At 36.0% G+C, this 19,171-nt stretch overlaps 5 protein-coding genes across 5 annotated transcripts; 4 read left to right on the forward strand and 1 right to left on the reverse strand.

Moving 5' to 3' along the window:
* Positions 1-399: 399 nt before the first annotated feature.
* LOC103835606 (transmembrane emp24 domain-containing protein p24delta9) lies at positions 400-2,106 on the reverse strand. Its single transcript, XM_009111782.3, has 4 exons — positions 1,607-2,106; positions 1,329-1,538; positions 1,157-1,233; positions 400-788 (listed from the first exon to the last, which is right to left on the reverse strand). The coding sequence occupies exons 1-4, from the start codon at positions 1,817-1,819 to the stop codon at positions 644-646; spliced, it is 645 nt and encodes a 214-aa protein (XP_009110030.1). The 5' UTR covers positions 1,820-2,106; the 3' UTR covers positions 400-643.
* Positions 2,107-4,901: 2,795 nt separating this feature from the next.
* On the forward strand, positions 4,902-10,169 carry LOC117127479. The gene is made up of 3 exons (XM_033278000.1): positions 4,902-6,175; positions 6,353-6,467; positions 6,539-10,169. The coding sequence occupies exons 1-3, from the start codon at positions 5,938-5,940 to the stop codon at positions 6,738-6,740; spliced, it is 555 nt and encodes a 184-aa protein (XP_033133891.1). The 5' UTR covers positions 4,902-5,937; the 3' UTR covers positions 6,741-10,169.
* On the forward strand, positions 6,956-7,967 carry LOC103835607. Its single transcript, XM_018653851.2, has 5 exons — positions 6,956-7,017; positions 7,090-7,201; positions 7,270-7,427; positions 7,495-7,615; positions 7,707-7,967. The coding sequence occupies exons 1-5, from the start codon at positions 6,956-6,958 to the stop codon at positions 7,965-7,967; spliced, it is 714 nt and encodes a 237-aa protein (XP_018509367.2).
* LOC103835608 (phosphate transporter PHO1 homolog 8) lies at positions 9,882-13,880 on the forward strand. The gene is made up of 11 exons (XM_009111784.3): positions 9,882-10,722; positions 10,994-11,270; positions 11,368-11,416; positions 11,656-11,727; positions 11,821-11,950; positions 12,032-12,152; positions 12,242-12,500; positions 12,628-12,732; positions 12,813-13,283; positions 13,363-13,499; positions 13,597-13,880. The coding sequence occupies exons 1-11, from the start codon at positions 10,194-10,196 to the stop codon at positions 13,691-13,693; spliced, it is 2,247 nt and encodes a 748-aa protein (XP_009110032.2). The 5' UTR covers positions 9,882-10,193; the 3' UTR covers positions 13,694-13,880.
* Positions 13,881-15,633: 1,753 nt separating this feature from the next.
* On the forward strand, positions 15,634-16,936 carry LOC108869335. Its single transcript, XM_018653598.2, is given in 4 exon segments — positions 15,634-15,734; positions 16,389-16,431; positions 16,434-16,483; positions 16,485-16,936. Coding segments are annotated over 4 exon segments (297 nt in total). The 3' UTR covers positions 16,588-16,936.
* Positions 16,937-19,171: the final 2,235 nt, after the last annotated feature.

Raw genomic sequence — 19,171 nt, forward strand, 5'->3', positions numbered from 1 at the left:
TTCAGTCTCTTGACCAAGCAACACATTCAGGTAAATAATATTTTCTCTCATGAAAAGCTTGAATCAGAGTGAGATATGTGATTGTACTTGGAGAATCTGATGAGTGTGATGATAGTACCGAGTTAATCTTCAGGTACACTTCCTCTCAATTGTTCATTAAGCGCTCTATGTGAATGAGAGTAGTTGCAGCATGTTTAGGAGAGAGACAAAACATAATGGAGGTTTAAAGCTCCGTCTTTCTCTAAGAGAATTTAGTTAAAAGGCACAAAAAATGTCTCTATTCTACCTTCACAATCTAATAATTGTGGTTAAACTCAGAGAGAATTGGTTAGCTATGTGGTTACACGCACTGGTTCCAACTGAATCTCTTGTTGGTAAACTTCTTCTTCAAAAAGAAAAGATTTATAAGTTGCTCTTCTCCAAAAAAAAGAAGTACCGTGCCTAAGTATATAACGTTTTCCAAGTTATTCTTTCTGTTGACAGAGAGTGCAAAAATGGCATAACACTTTCACATTCATTTTAGTTCAAGAGGCAGGCCATATGCTCAAGCCACAAAAATCTGAATATACAAAACCCACTAGAGAGTTAAAGATTCCCTTGAGCTGATTAAAGAAAGAGTGGAATTATTCCATCTAAAATCATCTTAGATGACTTTCTTCTTCTCAAAAAACGTCTTCAAGTGCATAAACTGCATCCCAGCAACTCCTAAGCATACAAAAAGAGAGAGCAAACCCAACCACGCCATCTTCGAGTTTGTAGCCCTGTTCAGATCCTGCATCTCTTCCTCCCTGAGGCGAAACAATACTCATCACACAAGTCCACATTCGAAAATCCACATTCAAAAATTGTTGTGAATGAACTGGAATCAAACTTGAAAAAAGCAAAAAAAATCTTAAAAGCAAAAGATTTATTTAGTCAAATATTCGTTTAAAGTTTGTATATTATTATGTGCATGAATAAATTTACAATCGGTAGAGACCCATAGCTTCAAAACCCGACATTATTTTTCCTTTTGAGATACATAGTTATCTTAGAAAAGATAATTTTCATAATCCTAAAACACAATGTACCAGAATATTACAACTACAATTTAAGACCCTTCCAGAGTTAACAAAAGCACAACCACAAAGCATAAATAAATTGAAACTTTATTTACCTGTCTCTAAGATAAAACATCTCATCATGAATCGAGTTAACGGTTTCAATCAAAGCCTTTACTTCAAACTCCATGACCTTTTGGTTACAAACACAACAACACAACAAACAAGACATCAAGAATCTGATGAGTTATTATTATTACCAAAACAATATTTAAAAAAAAAACTCACTTCGACTTTGCTCTTCTTCGCCAAACTACCCAAACTCTTGTAATGAACACCACTTCCCCATTCCAAATCGATACTCAACGTCACGTCAGGCTTATGATCGTGAGCAGCGAAACACGCCGAGTATTCTCCACCTTCCACCGCCGTGAACGAGAACTGCCCCGAGTCCACCTCCTCCGCGTGATGGTACGTGTTCCCCTGACTCGACGTCACCTGTAATGTGTGTTACATCAAAAGTTTACAAATTTTCTGAAAAAAGAGGAAACGAATTTTACGAGTACCCTTATGTTGATCTTGTGAGATTGTGGAGTAGGGTGAGGCTCGTTGGGGTTGACGACGGTGTACTTTCCGACGGTCATTGCATTGCTTTTGATGTCCTCCGAGATGCATTTTGATTTGCCTGATTTTAACTCGAAGTGGAGGGGTTGGGAAACGTGCGATAGGATGGCTATGGTTAAGAGGAATGTGCATAGATATTCTGGTCGGAGAACCATGATGAAATGCTTAAAGGAGAGGTCTTTCTTTTTTTTTTGCTCCTCGGTCGTACGTTGTTGCAGAGATGAACGATGACGACGGAGGAGGAAGGTGAGCGTTTGACACGTGCGTGTTTCTAATTGATGAGAATACGTCCACGGTGATTTAAACCTTCTCTTTCGTCGTCTTTATAAAGGTTGACTTTTGACTTTGTATTATTTTTAGGCAAATGAAACTTTCTATTTTTTTGTTGAACTGGATAATAATAGGCCCATTAAGACAACAATTTTTTAGGGAATAAGGCGTTCACTAATTTTATTTGTTATATAATAATTTCAGCATATGATACGATGCACAGAGTTGCTGTGTAAAAATTTGCGTTTAATACTTTTATATGAATTTAAAATTGTAATTTTGATATAATTGAATAAATTTTTAGCCGGCAAAAAAAAAAGAGCCATAACTAACTTTTCACAATATGTTTTCACAAGTAGCTCAATTTCCAGCGTAACCTTCAGAAAAGATGCAAAGATCTACGTTACCCAACGAGGTGGCAAGTGCTACCATGAAGTTTTTAAATTTTGTTTAATACATCTGAATTTTAGTTATTTTACATTAATAAATAGAGAAATTGCACCTTATATACATGAAAAAAACATAAATACACTAACTAACCAAAATTCCCCCTCTCTCTTACTTTCTTTTCCTATCTCTCTCTACTCTTTCTGCCAAAATCTAAATTTTTCATTTTTTTTTTGTTATTTGGCAAATAAGCCCTAATAAATATCATTTTCTAGCTATATTTTTAAGTTTATGTATGATTTGCATCCACAAAAATATAATTTTACATCCGCCACTGCAATGCCATCAATACTCAGTTCTTCTTGATGTATTCGAGCTTAACACCATCTTTTCGTGGGGAACACCAAACACATGAGTTGTCGTTGGAGTAATTACAATACCTATGATCTTATCTTCATTGGCTTCGTTTGTGGTGGCCTTTCTTTGGATAAGGAATTATGCTGATATGAAATGTGAATGTGATGGGAATGGTGGTACCCCCTTACTGATATGGGCAAGGTTTAAATTTTCATGGTTTAGTGGTATATATTTTATTTTTGATATGCTTAGATATATACATATTAAGACAGCTATTTATTGACAAAAAAAAAAGACAACTCTTTATATTTTTAGCTTTATATATCTATTTGTAAATTCAACCATTAGAAACTTAAATACACACACATGGGCAAATCTATCACAAAACAATCTACACATCAAAGTTTGATGATCAAACCTATTCAGTCGTGCTAACGTAACTAACGTTCGCGTGCCCTTAAAAAAACTAACGCTGACGATGATGCTTAGAACTAGAAGCTTCGTTTTTCGTGAGAAATAACGAAATAATATTGACGGTACGTGGAGAAGTCACCCATGTACGTTGCATTTACAAACCCCATCCAAAAAATAAATAAAAGGAGAGTCAAATATTAGGATCAAAAATCAAAATAAATCTTAGTCACGCAGATGCTGTTCTTTAGCTGTAATTCAATAAATACATGAGAACAACATTGAACTATTCAATTCTATGGTTTATTCTAAAACATGTAGCAGCCATATCTTGGGGTTTCGCTTTCAACGACAAATATGGTTGATTTCTAGGTACATTATATGTTTAAATTAGTAAAAACGTTATAACAATAAGCAATTGTTAACAGAATTAAAATTAAAATTATTATCTTTATTTACTTATTTGAATCCACCAAACAAAAACATTATCTAAAACTAATTATTGCCGGCTTATGGCTTTGAAGAGAATGTGTCCGCTTAGTTGTGTAACAATTAGTTTTCACCGTTTAGTGCCAAAAAGGAATTGTTTTCTTCATGTAAAATATAATATCTCAACTAATATAGTTTAAACAAAAAGACATATATATATATATATATATATGAATAGAAAAAATGTATTGGACTCACTCACTCGCAACAAAATACAAAGTCTTTGTGGGAATGCCAAAGCAGGGTATTTTTCAAAAAGATGAAATTAATAGAATCAATCTTCAGATAGTTAAGAGATCAAACATAGCAAAACCAATATCACTATAAAAACATTAAAAGTGTGACCGTTTCTAAATCCTATGCTTCAAATGCTTTTAGGGAGGGACGGCTATGCGCTATTATTTCATCTATAGGAACCCATCTGGAAGTCGTATTTCAACTCCATCCAAAAACAAAAGGACAAAGTAAGCTAAAAACGTGTCTGATTCATCAAAAGATAACCACTTTGAAACCCATCCTTTAAGTAGCTTTTATAATTAATATATTAGACTATTCACGTGTCGGTATTAAAATGTATGTAGAGTAGATACCCAATCATTTAAAGGTTGATATGCCATTTATATTTAAATAAATTAACTTGTAGTAAAGCTCTGTTATTGATTTTTGGAGATCACTGAATGAACTGCTTATAAACTATATATTCGATTTAATCCTTTCAAATGTTAATCAAACAAGTATTAAAAGGGCGATATACTGATCAGAAACGCTGTCCACGTCGGACAGTTTAATCAACCAATCACATTATAATGTTTTGACACGTCATCTGAGCTTTGCATTTTTTTTAAAAAAAACCAACGTGATATGGTTTGGGCTATGAAGCTCGCGGTTTCATAAAAATTTGACGTGATATTAGCTGGGCCATAAAGCCCACTATTTCTAAAGACGGAGAACGAGAAGTGCCGACTCGAGATCCTTCGTCAGTCCTTCAACCCTACTTCCCTTTATCAATTCGGTACCTTTTGATCTTCCTCTTCTCTGTTCCGTTTCACGATTCGATCCTCGAACCAACAATACATCCTCCACTTCGTCTCTCTTTACTCTCATTTATGGATTCGCTTTGCTCTTCTCATCAAGATTTTATTTATAAAGCTCTCGATCGAAGTTTTATTTCGATCAAACTTCGTTCTATATTCTCATTAGTACATCGCTATCGCAATGAGTTCCAACGGAAAATCTGCGTTCTCTGGTGATTCCCGCTCGGAGAAACCAAAAGACGGTGAGGCTGGCGACTTTTCCGGTCCGATCAAGCCTATCGGCACACACGATGTCTCTTCCGGCCTCTCGATCGGCAATCCCCACTCGAAGAAAGCCAAAGGCGATGCTTTGGTATCCTCTCCAAGTCTGACCAAACCCAGCGGCAATAGAGGTGTCTCTTCCGGCGTCTCGATCGGCTCACCTAATTCGAAGAATCCCAGTGGTAAGAACCGAATCGTTTCGTTTGATTTTTGCTAAAAGTGCTTCTAGCTATTATATTAGAAAATTATTTTTTCTGATGCCATATAGCCGACCAAATCCTTTTGATAACCCAAAAAAAAAATTATTCAGTTTGAGTTTGTGTTTTAGGACAGTGAGATCAAACAAGTAAATTTTTTTCTAATAGTTTTTATACGGTACATACAAAAACATATACAATTGTGTTAATGGTAAGAACCGAATCATTTCGTTTGATTTTTGCTAAAAGTGCTTCTAGCTATTATATTAGAAAATGATTTTTTTCTGATACCATATAGCCGACCAAATCCTTTTGATAACCCAAAAAAAAAATTATTCAGTTTGAGTTTGTGTTTTAGGACAGTGAGATCAAACAAGTAAATTTTTTTCTAATAGTTTTTCTACGGTACATACAAAAACATATACAATTGTGTTACAGAGATGAAACTAATTATATGATGATGGCAACGCTCATATTTCTCTGTAGGTCCGATCATTCAGACCACGAAGACCAGTGTCTCTTCAGGCGTAAGAAGCAAAGCTGCTGTCTCCTCTGGCGTCAGGGGAAAAGCTATTGTCTCCGCCAACGTTGGGAGAGTGATGTCTTTCAAAGATGTGAAATTTGGACCTCATTAAGGCGAGTTGAGGTTTCGGTTGATCCACTTTTGGGAAGCTCGCAATGTTCGGACGAAGTTGCTTATCGGTCTCGAAATGCTTCTCATCGACCAAGAGGTATAAGCCGTTTATTCAAAGCTTATGATAATATTTTTTAAAAAAAGATTTACTGACTAACTTTTCTAATTCAACTCAATCTCTTTAATGTTGTTAACAGGAAACTATTATTCAGGGCTTCATCCCAGCTGGGAGGATGGACACTTATTTGCCACACATGAGAGCTGGTGGCATTTACAGGCTCCATAATTTTTTCGGGTCTAATAACAAGACATTGTATCGGGTATCCGAGCCAAGTGTCACCATCACCTTCTCATCGACCTCTGTCCTCTCTGATCTAGAGGACAGTTCGGTTTGTTTCCCTGAGGACCGTTTCCGATTCTATGGATATGAGGAGTTCAATGCTGCCTGCGACTTGAAAGGGGATCTTTATGGTAAGTTCTCACCGTTTGTATAGTATCATGTTTAATCTAATCATATATGATGTGTTCTTACTTGATGAAATATATCCAGCATTGTTAGGCTATGATAATGTTTTGATCCAGTCTTAGGTATTTAGGTTTCATGGCTGGGTTTATAAAATATAAAAGTTTGATTTTTTTCTTTTGCAGATTATGTTGGCCACATCAAACTTGTGAATGGGCAGGTCCTCAATGACAGTCTCGTGGTAGATGAAGCCGAGATAGCTTCAACCCGACGAGTTCTGCTTCATGTTCAAACACATGAGTAAGCTACTCTATATCTCATTTCATGTTCATATATCGACTCTCTTACCACATGTATATTGGATGTTATAGTGGTCCGGTGATGAAGATGTACCTCTGGGACAAGGCTGCTTCAGACTTTGGTGAAAGATTCAAGGCGTCTGGAGGAACTGCGAGTGTTATCTTAGTCACCACCTTAAACCCGAAACGATATGGAGGTTTGTATCATCAGCTTTTTCTTATCATTTTAAGAAGTTGCATAGGATGGTCAAGGAATCTTATCTGGTTAGGTTAGTTTTGAGCAGTAGACCTGCGTTAATTGAATTTAGAGCTTATTAGCTATGAGACATTTGAAAAGTATGTGAATAATTGATAGTTGATTAACCCCAATAGGTTCTGCAATAACAAATGTTAGATATATATATGCATAACTCCACGATTCGTTTTACACTATAGTTTCCTATGTATTATAACATTGCAACCGTTGTAGGTGCCCTATGTCTCTCTTCTATGGCGTCGTCAAGGATATTTATGGAAAGTGATGTTCAAGCAACCCAAGATTATCTCAATTGGTAAGCATTCCTGTTTTAAATATCGTTTTTGTTATTTCAGTATCGCAATTGATGTTTGGAGGTTGTCCTCAGGTTGAACTCGAACTTGGATGTTGCTAAGAGAGTTGATGTAGACGTTGTCACTAAGACTGATACAGTGACCATAGGCGAGCTCTTTTCTTATATGAAGCAGGCAGATGCTAAGGTCGTGCATTATCAATGTATAAATATTCAGTAGGATAGTCTTAGTTTCTGATTAAAAGTATTGTGCAGGTTGCTTGGTTTGAGTGCATAGCCACCATTGGTGATGTTGTACATGGTTCGGGATGGTATTACATAGGCTGTGGTGGGTGCCACACAAAGGCAACCAAAGGGCCTACCACCCTTATGTGTAAAAAGTGTGGGAAGAGTGATATTGTTGGTGTTGCACAGTAAGTGATTCATTTTACCTATACTCATGCGTTCGATGCATTCACTATTAATCTTCTCATAATACAGGTACCTAGCCAAGATATCTGTGTACGACAATAATGACCAGGCGGTTTTTGTGCTCCTTGGTGACTCTGGTCATGAGCTGTCTGGGAAGAAGGCTTCTGAGTTGGTTGAGAGTTATTTTGAGGTAGTTACAAACCTGTCTGGCTTTGTTATTTAACTGTATACTCCCAATATATTTAAAAATGTATAGTGACAATTGTTTAAATGTATATTAGGCCAACGAGGATGAAGGATCTGATCACTTGGTTCCGGTCCCTCAAGCTCTGATTGATACCATAGGCCAGACTCGCAAGTTCATTATGAAGGTATCAACCCACAATTTGACTGGCAAGACCCAAACTTTGACTGTGACAAAGGTGCTCACTCCAGAAGACCCAGATATTGGAGTCAATTTAGAAGAATCCGATGGTGAGAGGGTGAAAAGGGCTGCTGAAAAGATTGAGGGAGAAGAGCCTAAGAGAGCCAAATGTGGCTAAGGTGTGATTAGTGGTGGTTTTATGGTTACTAAAATTCTATGCTTCATTTCTTTTCATTTTCAGACCTTGGTTTTGCAACATTGAACTTATCTTTCTTAAAATAACGATGGTTACACTCATTTTAATGTTTTTTCTTCAAGTTTGATGTTTGGTTATTTTACTTTTGTTATATCTGATGCTTTTTCCATCTTTGATTGAGCCTTTAACTTTTAGTTTGCTTGCTTGATTTTTTTCTTTCGATACTCCCTTAAACAGAACATGTTATAACTGAGCCTGCACTTAATCATTTCTCTGAAAATGAAGAAACTAAGATTGTTAGTAGGCACAGAAAATGGCTGTGTTTTACCAATCAAACTTTAAAATGATTAAGAAAAAAAAGAAAGTGATGCAGTCAATGTGTTTATTTTGCAGTAGATACATGCACATTATTTTTAAGTATTTTGTAGTAGCTATGAGAGCAGCCGTTTTTATATAAAAGCTTTTTTTTTTTAATATGAAAGCTTTTTTTTTTACGACTTATATGTAAGCTATGTTATATTTGAATATAAAAGCTTTGTTATATTTTTGAACTTTAAACTATGTTTTATATAAAGTTTTTTTAACTATGTTTTATATAAAGTTAAAAAATGTTTAATTGATTTTTTTGTCAACTGATCTAGAAAATATATATTCAAAAAAAAAAGCTGAGAATAATACTTAATAAAAAATTAATTATTAATACAAATACATAGTCAAATGAACTATAATGAATATGTGATGTTTGAATGTTTCCACATCATTGATGTTTGGATGTTTGAAGGATTGGGTTATATATATTACCTATGCATTCACATATATTAATTTTTTTTTTTTTTAAATATTGTGATCTAAAACATTACTGTTTTTGGCTTTACGCAAACGGGTTACGAGCATTCAAATCTTATATGTTTTTGGTTAAGTAATAATAGTTCAGGAATAATAAAGATACACGATCCAGTCAAACATAACAAACGATACTGCGTTAGTGCCTCATATAACTCATACTCAGGAACCCCTAATGGACTTTTTGGCTTTACGCACCATTAGCATAATGAACAAACTCCTTATCCAGTGACATACCTGAGATTAACCGGTCAACCGGTCTGAAATCTATTTATTCATCAGGCAACCAGTTCTCTGATTACATTCCTTCCAACCATTTCTCAACAATGGTTTCTCCGAATAAAGCTTGGCACTCAAGCTTCTCTTCATTTTGGATAAATCAGTACCCCTATTACAAACAAAAACATTGAAACTTATCATCGGGAGTATACCATCAACACACTCCTATTACAAACAGAAATATTGAAACTTATCATCGAGGAGTACACCATCAACCCACTTTTCCGCGCGTAGCGCGGAGAAAGGCTCTAGTGTTATGTTAAAAAAAAAAAAACAGACTCCATTATTTGGTATGATAAACAAAGGAGTCACGAGTCATAAAGTTGGTGTGTTTTCTGATATTTGAGATAGGAGTAGTCACTGACTGTCCCTAGCTAGTTTACTGTCTAGCAAGAAAACAACAAGTTTTAAACTTTTTACGATTTTTGTCCCAAGTTTCTCTTCTATACCTGATTGTGTAATTTGATGGTAATTACTTGACCAACACGTTGTTAAAGACGCAATTAATGATTTTTTGTCGTAAGAACAAAACAAAAGATCTTCTTTACCTGGAACGACCTGTCCAGTGTCCAAGAGCCACCCCCCCCCCCCCCCCCCCCCCAGACAAAACGTGTTCTCTGAATTTCAGTTCGATGTTTTTGAATTTTCTCACTTGGGAATTAAATCCACTTGCCAAGCTGTATAGACGTGACTAAATATCCCCTTTGTTTCTATAAATATACATTGAAACAAATATATTGTTGTAACGAATATTGACTGTGGACGTATATATAAGAGACTTGTTGAAAATATTCCAAGATTTGCATGGTTGGCTAATTGATTATTTCCATTTTTACGAAGATTCCTCCTATAACTTTTTCCCCAACCTTCCTTTTCTTTATAGTTGTCTTCCTTGACATTCTTCAAGATCTGTTCTTTCATTCATTTTTTTATTGTTTGTCTTCTCTATAAGTGTTCATCACCCTTTACTCAGCAGCCAACTTTTCAGTGAAGTAGAGAGGGAGAGAGATTAATCCCAACTAAAAGAGGGTTTTCAATATCTGGATTCTTGAGTTTAATCCAGAGAAACTGTGTAGACAACAAAAGATGAAGTTTGGGGAAGAGTTTGATGGGCAGATGGTTCCAGAATGGCAACAAGCTTACATGAATTATCCTTGTCTCAAATCCATTCTTCAGGAAATCCAAAACTCAAGGGAAAGATCAAGAACAGCAGGTGCCTTGAGACCCAAGAAATCTGTTTACCGCAACTTCAGCGGTCTGACAAAGCGGTACAGCCGCGCCGCCTCGTATTTGGATCTCGAAAACCAGGACATTATGGTGAGTACAAGGATTGGCGAAGATGGATTTGAGAGATACGAGACGAGTATCATGAGAGTTGCAGAAGCAGGAAGAGAGTCAGAGCTCGTCTTCTTTAAAACCCTAGATCTGGAGTTCGATAAAGTGAACCATTTTTACCGATCTAAAGTGGATGAAATGGTGAAGGATGCCGTGGGTTTAAACAAACAAATGGATGCTTTGTTTGCTTTCAGAATCAAAGTTGATCGACCTACTTCTCCTTGGACCTCCTCTGAAACAGTATCAGTTGACGTGAATGCCTTGGATTCCAAGGAACAGAGTAAGTTCTCATAGATTGTTTTCTATATCTTAAAATGACTATGAGGTTCTGTGTCCGAAGCCCAAACCATTTTTTAATTAATACTCTTTAGGATAATAGATTTATTTCAACGCCTATGAACCGTTAGCATTTATCCAAGAGTTTTAGTTATTAGATAAACTTCTCATTGGTAATAGTCAATAGATTGTTTCTTTGTTACTGGGTTTAGTACGAAAGGGCAAGAAGTTTGAATCTTGTTGTGTGTTTTTTTTTTGTGTGTTTGATTTTGAAGGGAGGAAGTCATTAGCTGATGAGATGGGAATCGAAATAAAAGAATCCAACGGTGGAGATTCAATAAAAGAGAGCACACCAGAGGCTTTAAGTGTTCTTGACCGTATCAAATTAAACAAAACTCAGGAAACTCCACTGTCCACAATCAGAAACATCCTCAAGCTATCACACCAAGAAGAGCTCAAATTCACAAGAGAAAATCTCAAGAAAATAGAAGAACGGCTCAAGAAAGCTTTTATCGAGTTTTATCGCAAGCTTAGACATCTCAAGAACTACAGGTATGCATATTGTTTCTTAGGCATTCTTAACAAAAAGGCAACTCATAAAGGTGTTTTATTTGATCCATGTTATGTTCATAAATCATAATTATCTCAGCTTCCTGAACACCCTGGCGATTTCAAAGATCATGAAGAAATATGATAAGGTAACACCTGATTTAGTTAGATAATATAAGTTTCTTGATATTTATTTATGCTCTGAGATTTTGTGAGTTAGAAACAAATTTGTAAGAATTTTAATATATTAAAAAAATGGGGACCCTTTTTTATTTTTATTTTTTCTTAAAATTTTGGGGGATTCAAAACTAATACTTGGTTTGACTATGCTCAGGACCACCACGGCCATGTATTTATTAATATGTTTTTGGTATTTCTTCTCTACCAGATTTCTTCAAGAAATGCAGCAAAACCTTACATGGAGATGGTAGATAAGTCCTACCTCACTAGCTCTGATGAGGTTACTACAACATTTCTACATCAAAAACTTATTATTTCTTCCAGTTCCAGTAATACTACAACCTTTAACCAGAGCTTAATTTACATTTAACAGATCAACAAACTTATGGTGAGGGTTGAGTCTATTTTCGTCGAGCATTTCGCCAGTTCGAACCGAAGCAAAGGAATGAATCTCTTAAGACCAATAGTGAAGAAAGAAAGACATCGTATAACGTTTTCAACTGGTAACTAGAAAACATCCCAAATATAAATCACATTTTATAACAGTTAGTTCATGACAAACTAATCAAAATCTTCTTTCTCAGGCTTTTTTGTGGGCTGCTCAGTCTCTCTAGTGATTGCTCTTGTCTTGTTCATCCATGCACGCAACATAATGGGCACAGCTGGACAAAAACTCTACATGGAGACAATGTTCCCTCTCTACAGGTTCAAACCAAAATATCTATAGACTCATCTCGCTAACTGAACCAGTTGATTTTTGCTGACAAGAATGTTTCTTAAACCATGTTATTCAGTTTGTTCGGATTCATTGTCCTGCACATGATCATGTATGCTTCAAACATATACTTTTGGAAGAAATATCGAGTGAATTACGCATTCATATTCGGGTTCAAAGAAGGAACAGAACTTGGTTACAGACCAGTTCTGCTTCTAAGCTTTGGTCTCGGCACTCTTGCTCTAGCTGCTGTGCTTATAAACCTTGACATGGAGATGGATCCTAATACTAATGACTACAAGACAATCACTGAACTTCTTCCCCTTTTCGTTGTAGCTGTAAGTTGTTCATTATCACTACAACCACAAGAATGTTACATCTTTTTTTTTTTTTTTTTTTTTTATGTTACATCGTTATGTTATTACAATAATAACATCATTTCATATTGACAATGTTTTTATACAGATTGTCATGGCCATTTCTGTGTGTCCCTTCAACATTTTCTATCGGTCGAGCCGATTCTTCTTCCTAGCAGTTATATTCCGCTGCATAGCTGCGCCGCTCTACAAGGTACTTTAGTCAGTCACATGGTTAAAAAGATCGATAAACATCTCAACTCAACCTGTCCTCATATATATATAAACTTGCAGGTGAGTCTTCCGGATTTTTTCTTGGCGGACCAGTTAACAAGCCAGGTTCAAGCTCTGAGGAGTCTACAGTTCTACGTATGTTACTACGGTTGGGGAGACTTCAGGCTAAGAAGAAACACATGCAGATCAAGCGATGTATATAACACATTCAACTTCATTGTCGCTGTGATTCCTTACTGGTCACGTTTCCTTCAGTGTGTTCGAAGGTTGATAGAAGAGAAAGATATAAGCCAAGGCTTCAACGCTCTCAAGTATTTGTTGACCATCGTTGCTGTGTGCTTGAGAACAGCTTACAGCCTTAACAGAGGAAACAACTGGAGACTCGCTGCATGGGTTTTCTCGGCCTTGGCAACTTTCTACGGTACATATTGGGACATTGTGCATGACTGGGGCTTTCTTCATAATCCATCTAAGACTTGGCTTAGAGAGAAGCTTCTTGTTCCTAATAAAGCCGTCTACTACGTTGCAATGGTGAGAACTAAAAAAGGAAGAACAAAATAAATCATGTTTTAGGGTTTTTTTTAACTTTGTTTCTCTCTCTCTTCTTTAGGTGGTAAACGTGGTGTTGAGGTTGGCATGGTTGCAGACTGTTCTTGATTTCAACTCCTCTTTCTTGCATAGAGAAACAATGATTGCTCTCCTTGCTTTTCTTGAGATCATACGCCGTGGTATCTGGAACTTCTTCAGGTAACGTCTTCACCAAACAATCGATGAATGTTCCTCAGAAATCATTTCTTCTACTTACGATTTTGGCTTTTGTTTGGGTTGTGACTTACGAACACAGGTTAGAGAACGAGCATTTGAACAACGTGGGGAAGTTCAGAGCATTCACATCAGTTCCGTTACCGTTCAACTACGGCGAAGAGGAAGAGTCCAGATAGTTAGGCATATAAGATTGGACCTACTCAAGGTTGTTCCAAAGAATGGTGTTTCTACTTTGTTAGGGGCCTGCTTGTAAGGAAATTAGCATAAGAGACATGGGATAAAAGTCTTGCCTACGGTTTGTGCTCCCTGCTGTGTGACATTTAAGAAATATATAAGCAAATGATAATGGCATGGTTCCAGTCACAATGTGCACAAATCAGATTCCAAACTAAGATTAGTCCATAGACCTACTGGATAAATAAAAAAGAATTATGGATGTTAGTTCCAGAAACTGTGACCAGACCTGCAAGCTCTTATAGCATCCAGTGTTAGCCAGACGGCAAAACTATGATAGAAGAGCTTCTAAAACTTGCATTGATGGCGCCACAGAAGAAATGTGGCAGCTTAATGATAAGGCACAAGCTATCGAAACACCTTTGATATGAAAGAGTTACAATCTCAAGATCTCAAAGAGACCTTGACCCCATACACAAGATCTCTCTCTCTGTGTTCCATAAATCAGCACGTTGACGAGTACAGTAGGTTATTTTCATGTGAGTTAACATTACCACAATAGTTATAAGAGTGCACCAAATCCAAACCACCATCAGTTTTGTTCGGTTTGAAAGATTCACACCATTACGATTCACAAGCTTTGGAAATGCATTTCATTCCTCACTGTAATCGATCAACGGCCCAAACGCCCAAGAATAGTCGTACAAAGGCCCATTTAGAAGAATATATAACAAGACATGGTCCTCAAGATCCAAAATAGTCAATAATAGGCGTGTTCTTTTGGTAGACGCCGAATGCTGCGGCTGTGTCCAAAAAAATAAAGCACGGAGGCACAAAAAATTAAAAACGGTGACGCCATTAATCTCAGCGTCTCTTACGGAGACACAAAAAGTGAAGCGCCGGTGACGCTATTAATTCCTGCGTCTCTTTCACCCATCATTGATTGCCGCTGCGTCTGGAAAATAAGTAAGCTCGGAACCTTCACCGGTGTTGGGTTACCGTAATGAAAGGCTAATTTATTGCCGCTGACGCTGCGTCTAGCGGTTATGAAACGAACAGGGCTAATAATGATATCTTCCCACCTTGTGGGCTCTCTCGCACGTGCACTACCTTTTCATCTTACATCAATTTCTTTCTACTTTCATAGTTTTGTACCAATCTTATGTTCAGTTTCTTCAAGAAAGTAAGGTTGTTCGTTTAATTTATAAACCTATAATAGAACATATGGTTGTTTTCGTTAATAGAAAGAATGGCTTTTAATTCAAAAACTCTGTCAATTTGAAAAAACACACATGTACTCAGTGTCTGTCCTGACCTAAATATTAAAGGGCATCACAATCAGGCCCGATCACAATATGTAAAATATGCATGTATCTCCGTGGTTAGTGGTTGTGTCTCACCTCTAATGAGTGGTTAGTGATTGTGTCTCACCTCTGATGAATCTCTCTCCGTTCTAAAAAGATAGATTTTTTTAATATTTTTACACATTAAAAAAACACATTAAACTTCGTTTTCAGTAATTTTTATTTTTCAATAACTTTTAACCAATAATAATTTAATAAAGTCAATTAACTTTCTTGAAATTTACAATTTTTCATAGAAAATACAAAAATACATTTTTGTGAAACCATTTTTTTTTCTAACAAGTATATCTTAATGGAACGGAAAGAGTATTAGGTCATAGTTTATACTCGACCGGGCTTATGTACTAATGATAATGTGTAAACAAACTCTAATGAAAAGCAGTATTTGAATTCAAATTTAGATAACTCACTCTAATTTCTCATAAACATTAAGAATTCAAATTTAGATAACTCATTATAATTTCTCATAAACATTAATTTTAACTTCTGTAATGATTTGACAGGTTGAACAAAGGAGACGGTGTAACTTCATTTGAATGTAATTTAATTACAAATGTGAAATGAAATGATGAATCGATATGGATGACGAGATCAAGAGGTTAAATGCTTGGATTGGGATATCTAGATCTTCTCACGGGAGGAGTTATTATGAAGTGCATGTCATGAACAGTTGCGAATAGTTCGTTTGAATGTGCAGCTTCCCAATACAGCTAATAATTTTTCAAAAAAATTAATAGTTGAGTTGATATAGTATAGAAGTCACGAATAGTGTAGTACACATTGCACCATAAGCTAATAGTTTTGTGATTGTTTTTTTCTGTGTATAAACAATCTAATAGTGTTATGAAAACAATGAAAAGTTTCCTGAAGGGATGAATGTCTCAGACATGTACGTCAAAATCATTGTTCTTGCATTTTTACGTATAATACAAACAACAGTGAGGGTTTTGTTTTCAAATATGTGAATCGAATATTCACATTGTTAAGTCCACGTCTAGATTATTAATATTCAAGATTCGCATTATTGCTCTTTCTTACAATATTTTTTTCTTGTATATTGTTATTCGATGGAGATGTTTAATTAAATCCTATCAATAATAACAGTTTACCAAACCCATCACATCCAGTCGCTTTAACCAGTTGGACAAATCTGAATCTGACTTTGACTTTGAAGTTTGAACATTACTTTTGTCTTGCTTATTTATATCTATTTAAATAGGTTATTTAGGTCCATCATGAGCCTTGGTGCATTAAATACTTGGTTTTTGCGAAAAGGAGCATTGAATTAGTCTTGGTTCCATGACTAAGATCTGATGGTGTTTACTGTTTGAAGCTCTAATGTCATCATATATGCTGTAGCATCACCTGTCCTTCAAATATACTGAATCATCCATACCCTCTGGATCCATCAGAAGGTGAGGCTAGCTACATCTAGACTTCTTCTTGCCTATATTGCCTCTAGATTTGGATCTGCAAATTTCACTGCTGAGTTTCAGCTTGCTTATTGCGAGCGTTTACTTGCTGAGCTGTGACATACATCACTAATTCACCACTTCTCTCTCTCCACAACTATTCTTTTGTCTCCATTTCTTCCACTTTTTTAAGATTCTTACTTAAAGTGAGCATATCCATTTGCTTTGTTTCTTATTTTGGTTTTAGAGTAAATGTCCCATACATCGTTTGTTATGGACTTCAAACGCAAACAACGACCTTATTTGAATGTGAAAATTTATAATATGTGGTTGCCGTCTTGCCGATATAATTTTGTTCGGAATGAAATAAAGTTTATGTTATCGCTTACTTTTATACAAGATAAATCTTTGCTAAAGACCATAAAGAATACACACATGCTTACAAAAAAAAACACAGACTCGTCCTGTGCGTGTCTATAGTAATCAAGTTTTGATCACAAAATGACTCGAACACACCACTTGTGAAAAAATGCACTAACCAAACGAAACAATTATAGAGACCTAACATAATTCACGTTTTCTTTGCTTCCAATCAAAGCCTGCTTTGCGGAATGGACTATTATACTATGATTTGTTGGTTAGACTAGTTTGGTATGGACGTTGAGTTATTTAATACAGACATATGATAATGTGAGCGTTAGCCAAGTCGTGTTAGATTATGTTTCCTTCCGTTGAACATATGGAAGAGGGGAGCATTAAAACATGTGAGGGTGGGGCAGGTAAGTGTCCTTTAAACAATAAGAAGTGGGTCTCTTTGCATTAGGTTTCTGACATCTTACCCATACTTACACCCAATTAATCTTCGAGGATAACAAATATTATCATGTAAAGAGTACTTTTTGTCCTTTTGTAATCCCTTTAATTGCGACACTCTTAACGGACTTCGGTTGATACGCAGCATGAATCTCACATTAGGCGTCACCATTATTCATGAATACATGAGCAAATAACTCACATATATGTATGTATATATTTCTTGTGGTTGTCTCTTTTTTGTCAACTTGTAGTGGTTCAGAGAGTTATTATAGTAGACTTTTTTTCTAAATGGTGTTTGGAGTAAAATGGAGCTGGGTTAGAAAACAACCTTTGTCATGCAACAAAAACTCTAATCGTAAATCAAATTCAAAGACATATTAAGATGAACCCATGAGTTGGATGTCGTATTAAACTGGTAGGGTTGTGAGTTTTGGAGCAAGGAAAACTTCAAAATATGGCCCTGTCAAGGGAACACACCTAACAGAATCTCATGGATTAGCATTTGTCTTCTGCTGCTCCCTTACGCCCCACTACATGTCACACACATTATTTCGTTTTATTGTACATATACTATTTATTTCATTTTATTTCATTTAACCTCAATTCTTTCTTCATTATTGTCCTTCCATATAGTTTTGTATATATATACACACAGAAAATTTTCGTACCAAGTTAAACAGAGCGTTATTTTATAGGCATTATCTCAGGTCGGTCGTGCCCCCACCTCTATATAAAACTGTAGCCAAACCGACTATTGACCAAAATATTAAATACCGATCACAGATTATATTTTTCAAAGTTTACATCATGTAAAACAAACGTTAAAATTGAATATTATTTTTATCATAAGAGTAACTGAATAGACTACATGAAAACCTCAAAATGATTAGTTGAAGAGACCAGCTAGGTTAAGAATTTTGGAGAACTAAGTCCGGTTATAGAAACAAAGAAGTCGTGTGATTGTAACCAAAAATACTAATGAGGTTAAGAAAGATGGACGAATTTAAGACAAACTTTATTGGTGGATGTGAAAATAGGTTGGTATAGAGAGATCATAGGGGTAAAGGGTATGAGATTAGATGGGTCATTGTAACTACATTCATCTTTGAAAATTGAGAGAGATAGACTTTACTGTTTGGTTACCTTTCACGTCATCTCTTTTTGGAAACTCCAAAAACAGTATGAGTTTGTGTGTGTCTTCGTGATCTGTTCCCACCATTTATCCTCTCTGTCTCTCCACTTCTTTTCATTACTCTCACTTTCTTGTTCATTTCTATAACCTCACTTGCTTCTCGTCTTTTAATTACCAAATCCACGCCATGTTACATTAATTACTACCAAAATATCTCTGCGGCCAACTAACCCGGACCTAATTAAACTGATGAGCATATACTTTTCTTCAAAATAATATAGATATTAATAAATAACCCAAATTGGTACATCGGAGACCAACCAAACCGTTCTGGTACACCAGAGAAACGGTGGTTACTAGTGTTAGATCCAATTTCGGTCAATTAGGTAATTGGACCCGAATAGCTTGAGCCGCACGATCGGTGAAGAAGTCCGACTCCAACGAGCAAGAAGAGACCGTTCAAAAAGCCGGAGATCGCGGAGCAGGTCCGGAGATCGCGAGACCAACCCAGAAGAGATCAAGAGATACGAAGAAGGACACGTTGAAAACCCTAGAGAGAACTATATCCATACATCGATCTTGTTTTCACTTAGCTTTAAGTCTTTTGTCGTATCGATCTTGCTTGTAACGTTTGATCTTATTTCATTCATTGTATTCACCCTTATTCATCAATAAAATCCATCTTTGCCTACCGGAATATGATTACATCGTTGTGTTATACAGATATCGTTGCCTACATCATCTTATCTTCCCTAA

This window comes from Brassica rapa, chromosome A08 (assembly GCF_000309985.2).
Source record: "Brassica rapa cultivar Chiifu-401-42 chromosome A08, CAAS_Brap_v3.01, whole genome shotgun sequence".
NCBI classification, from domain to species: Eukaryota; Viridiplantae; Streptophyta; class Magnoliopsida; order Brassicales; family Brassicaceae; genus Brassica; species Brassica rapa.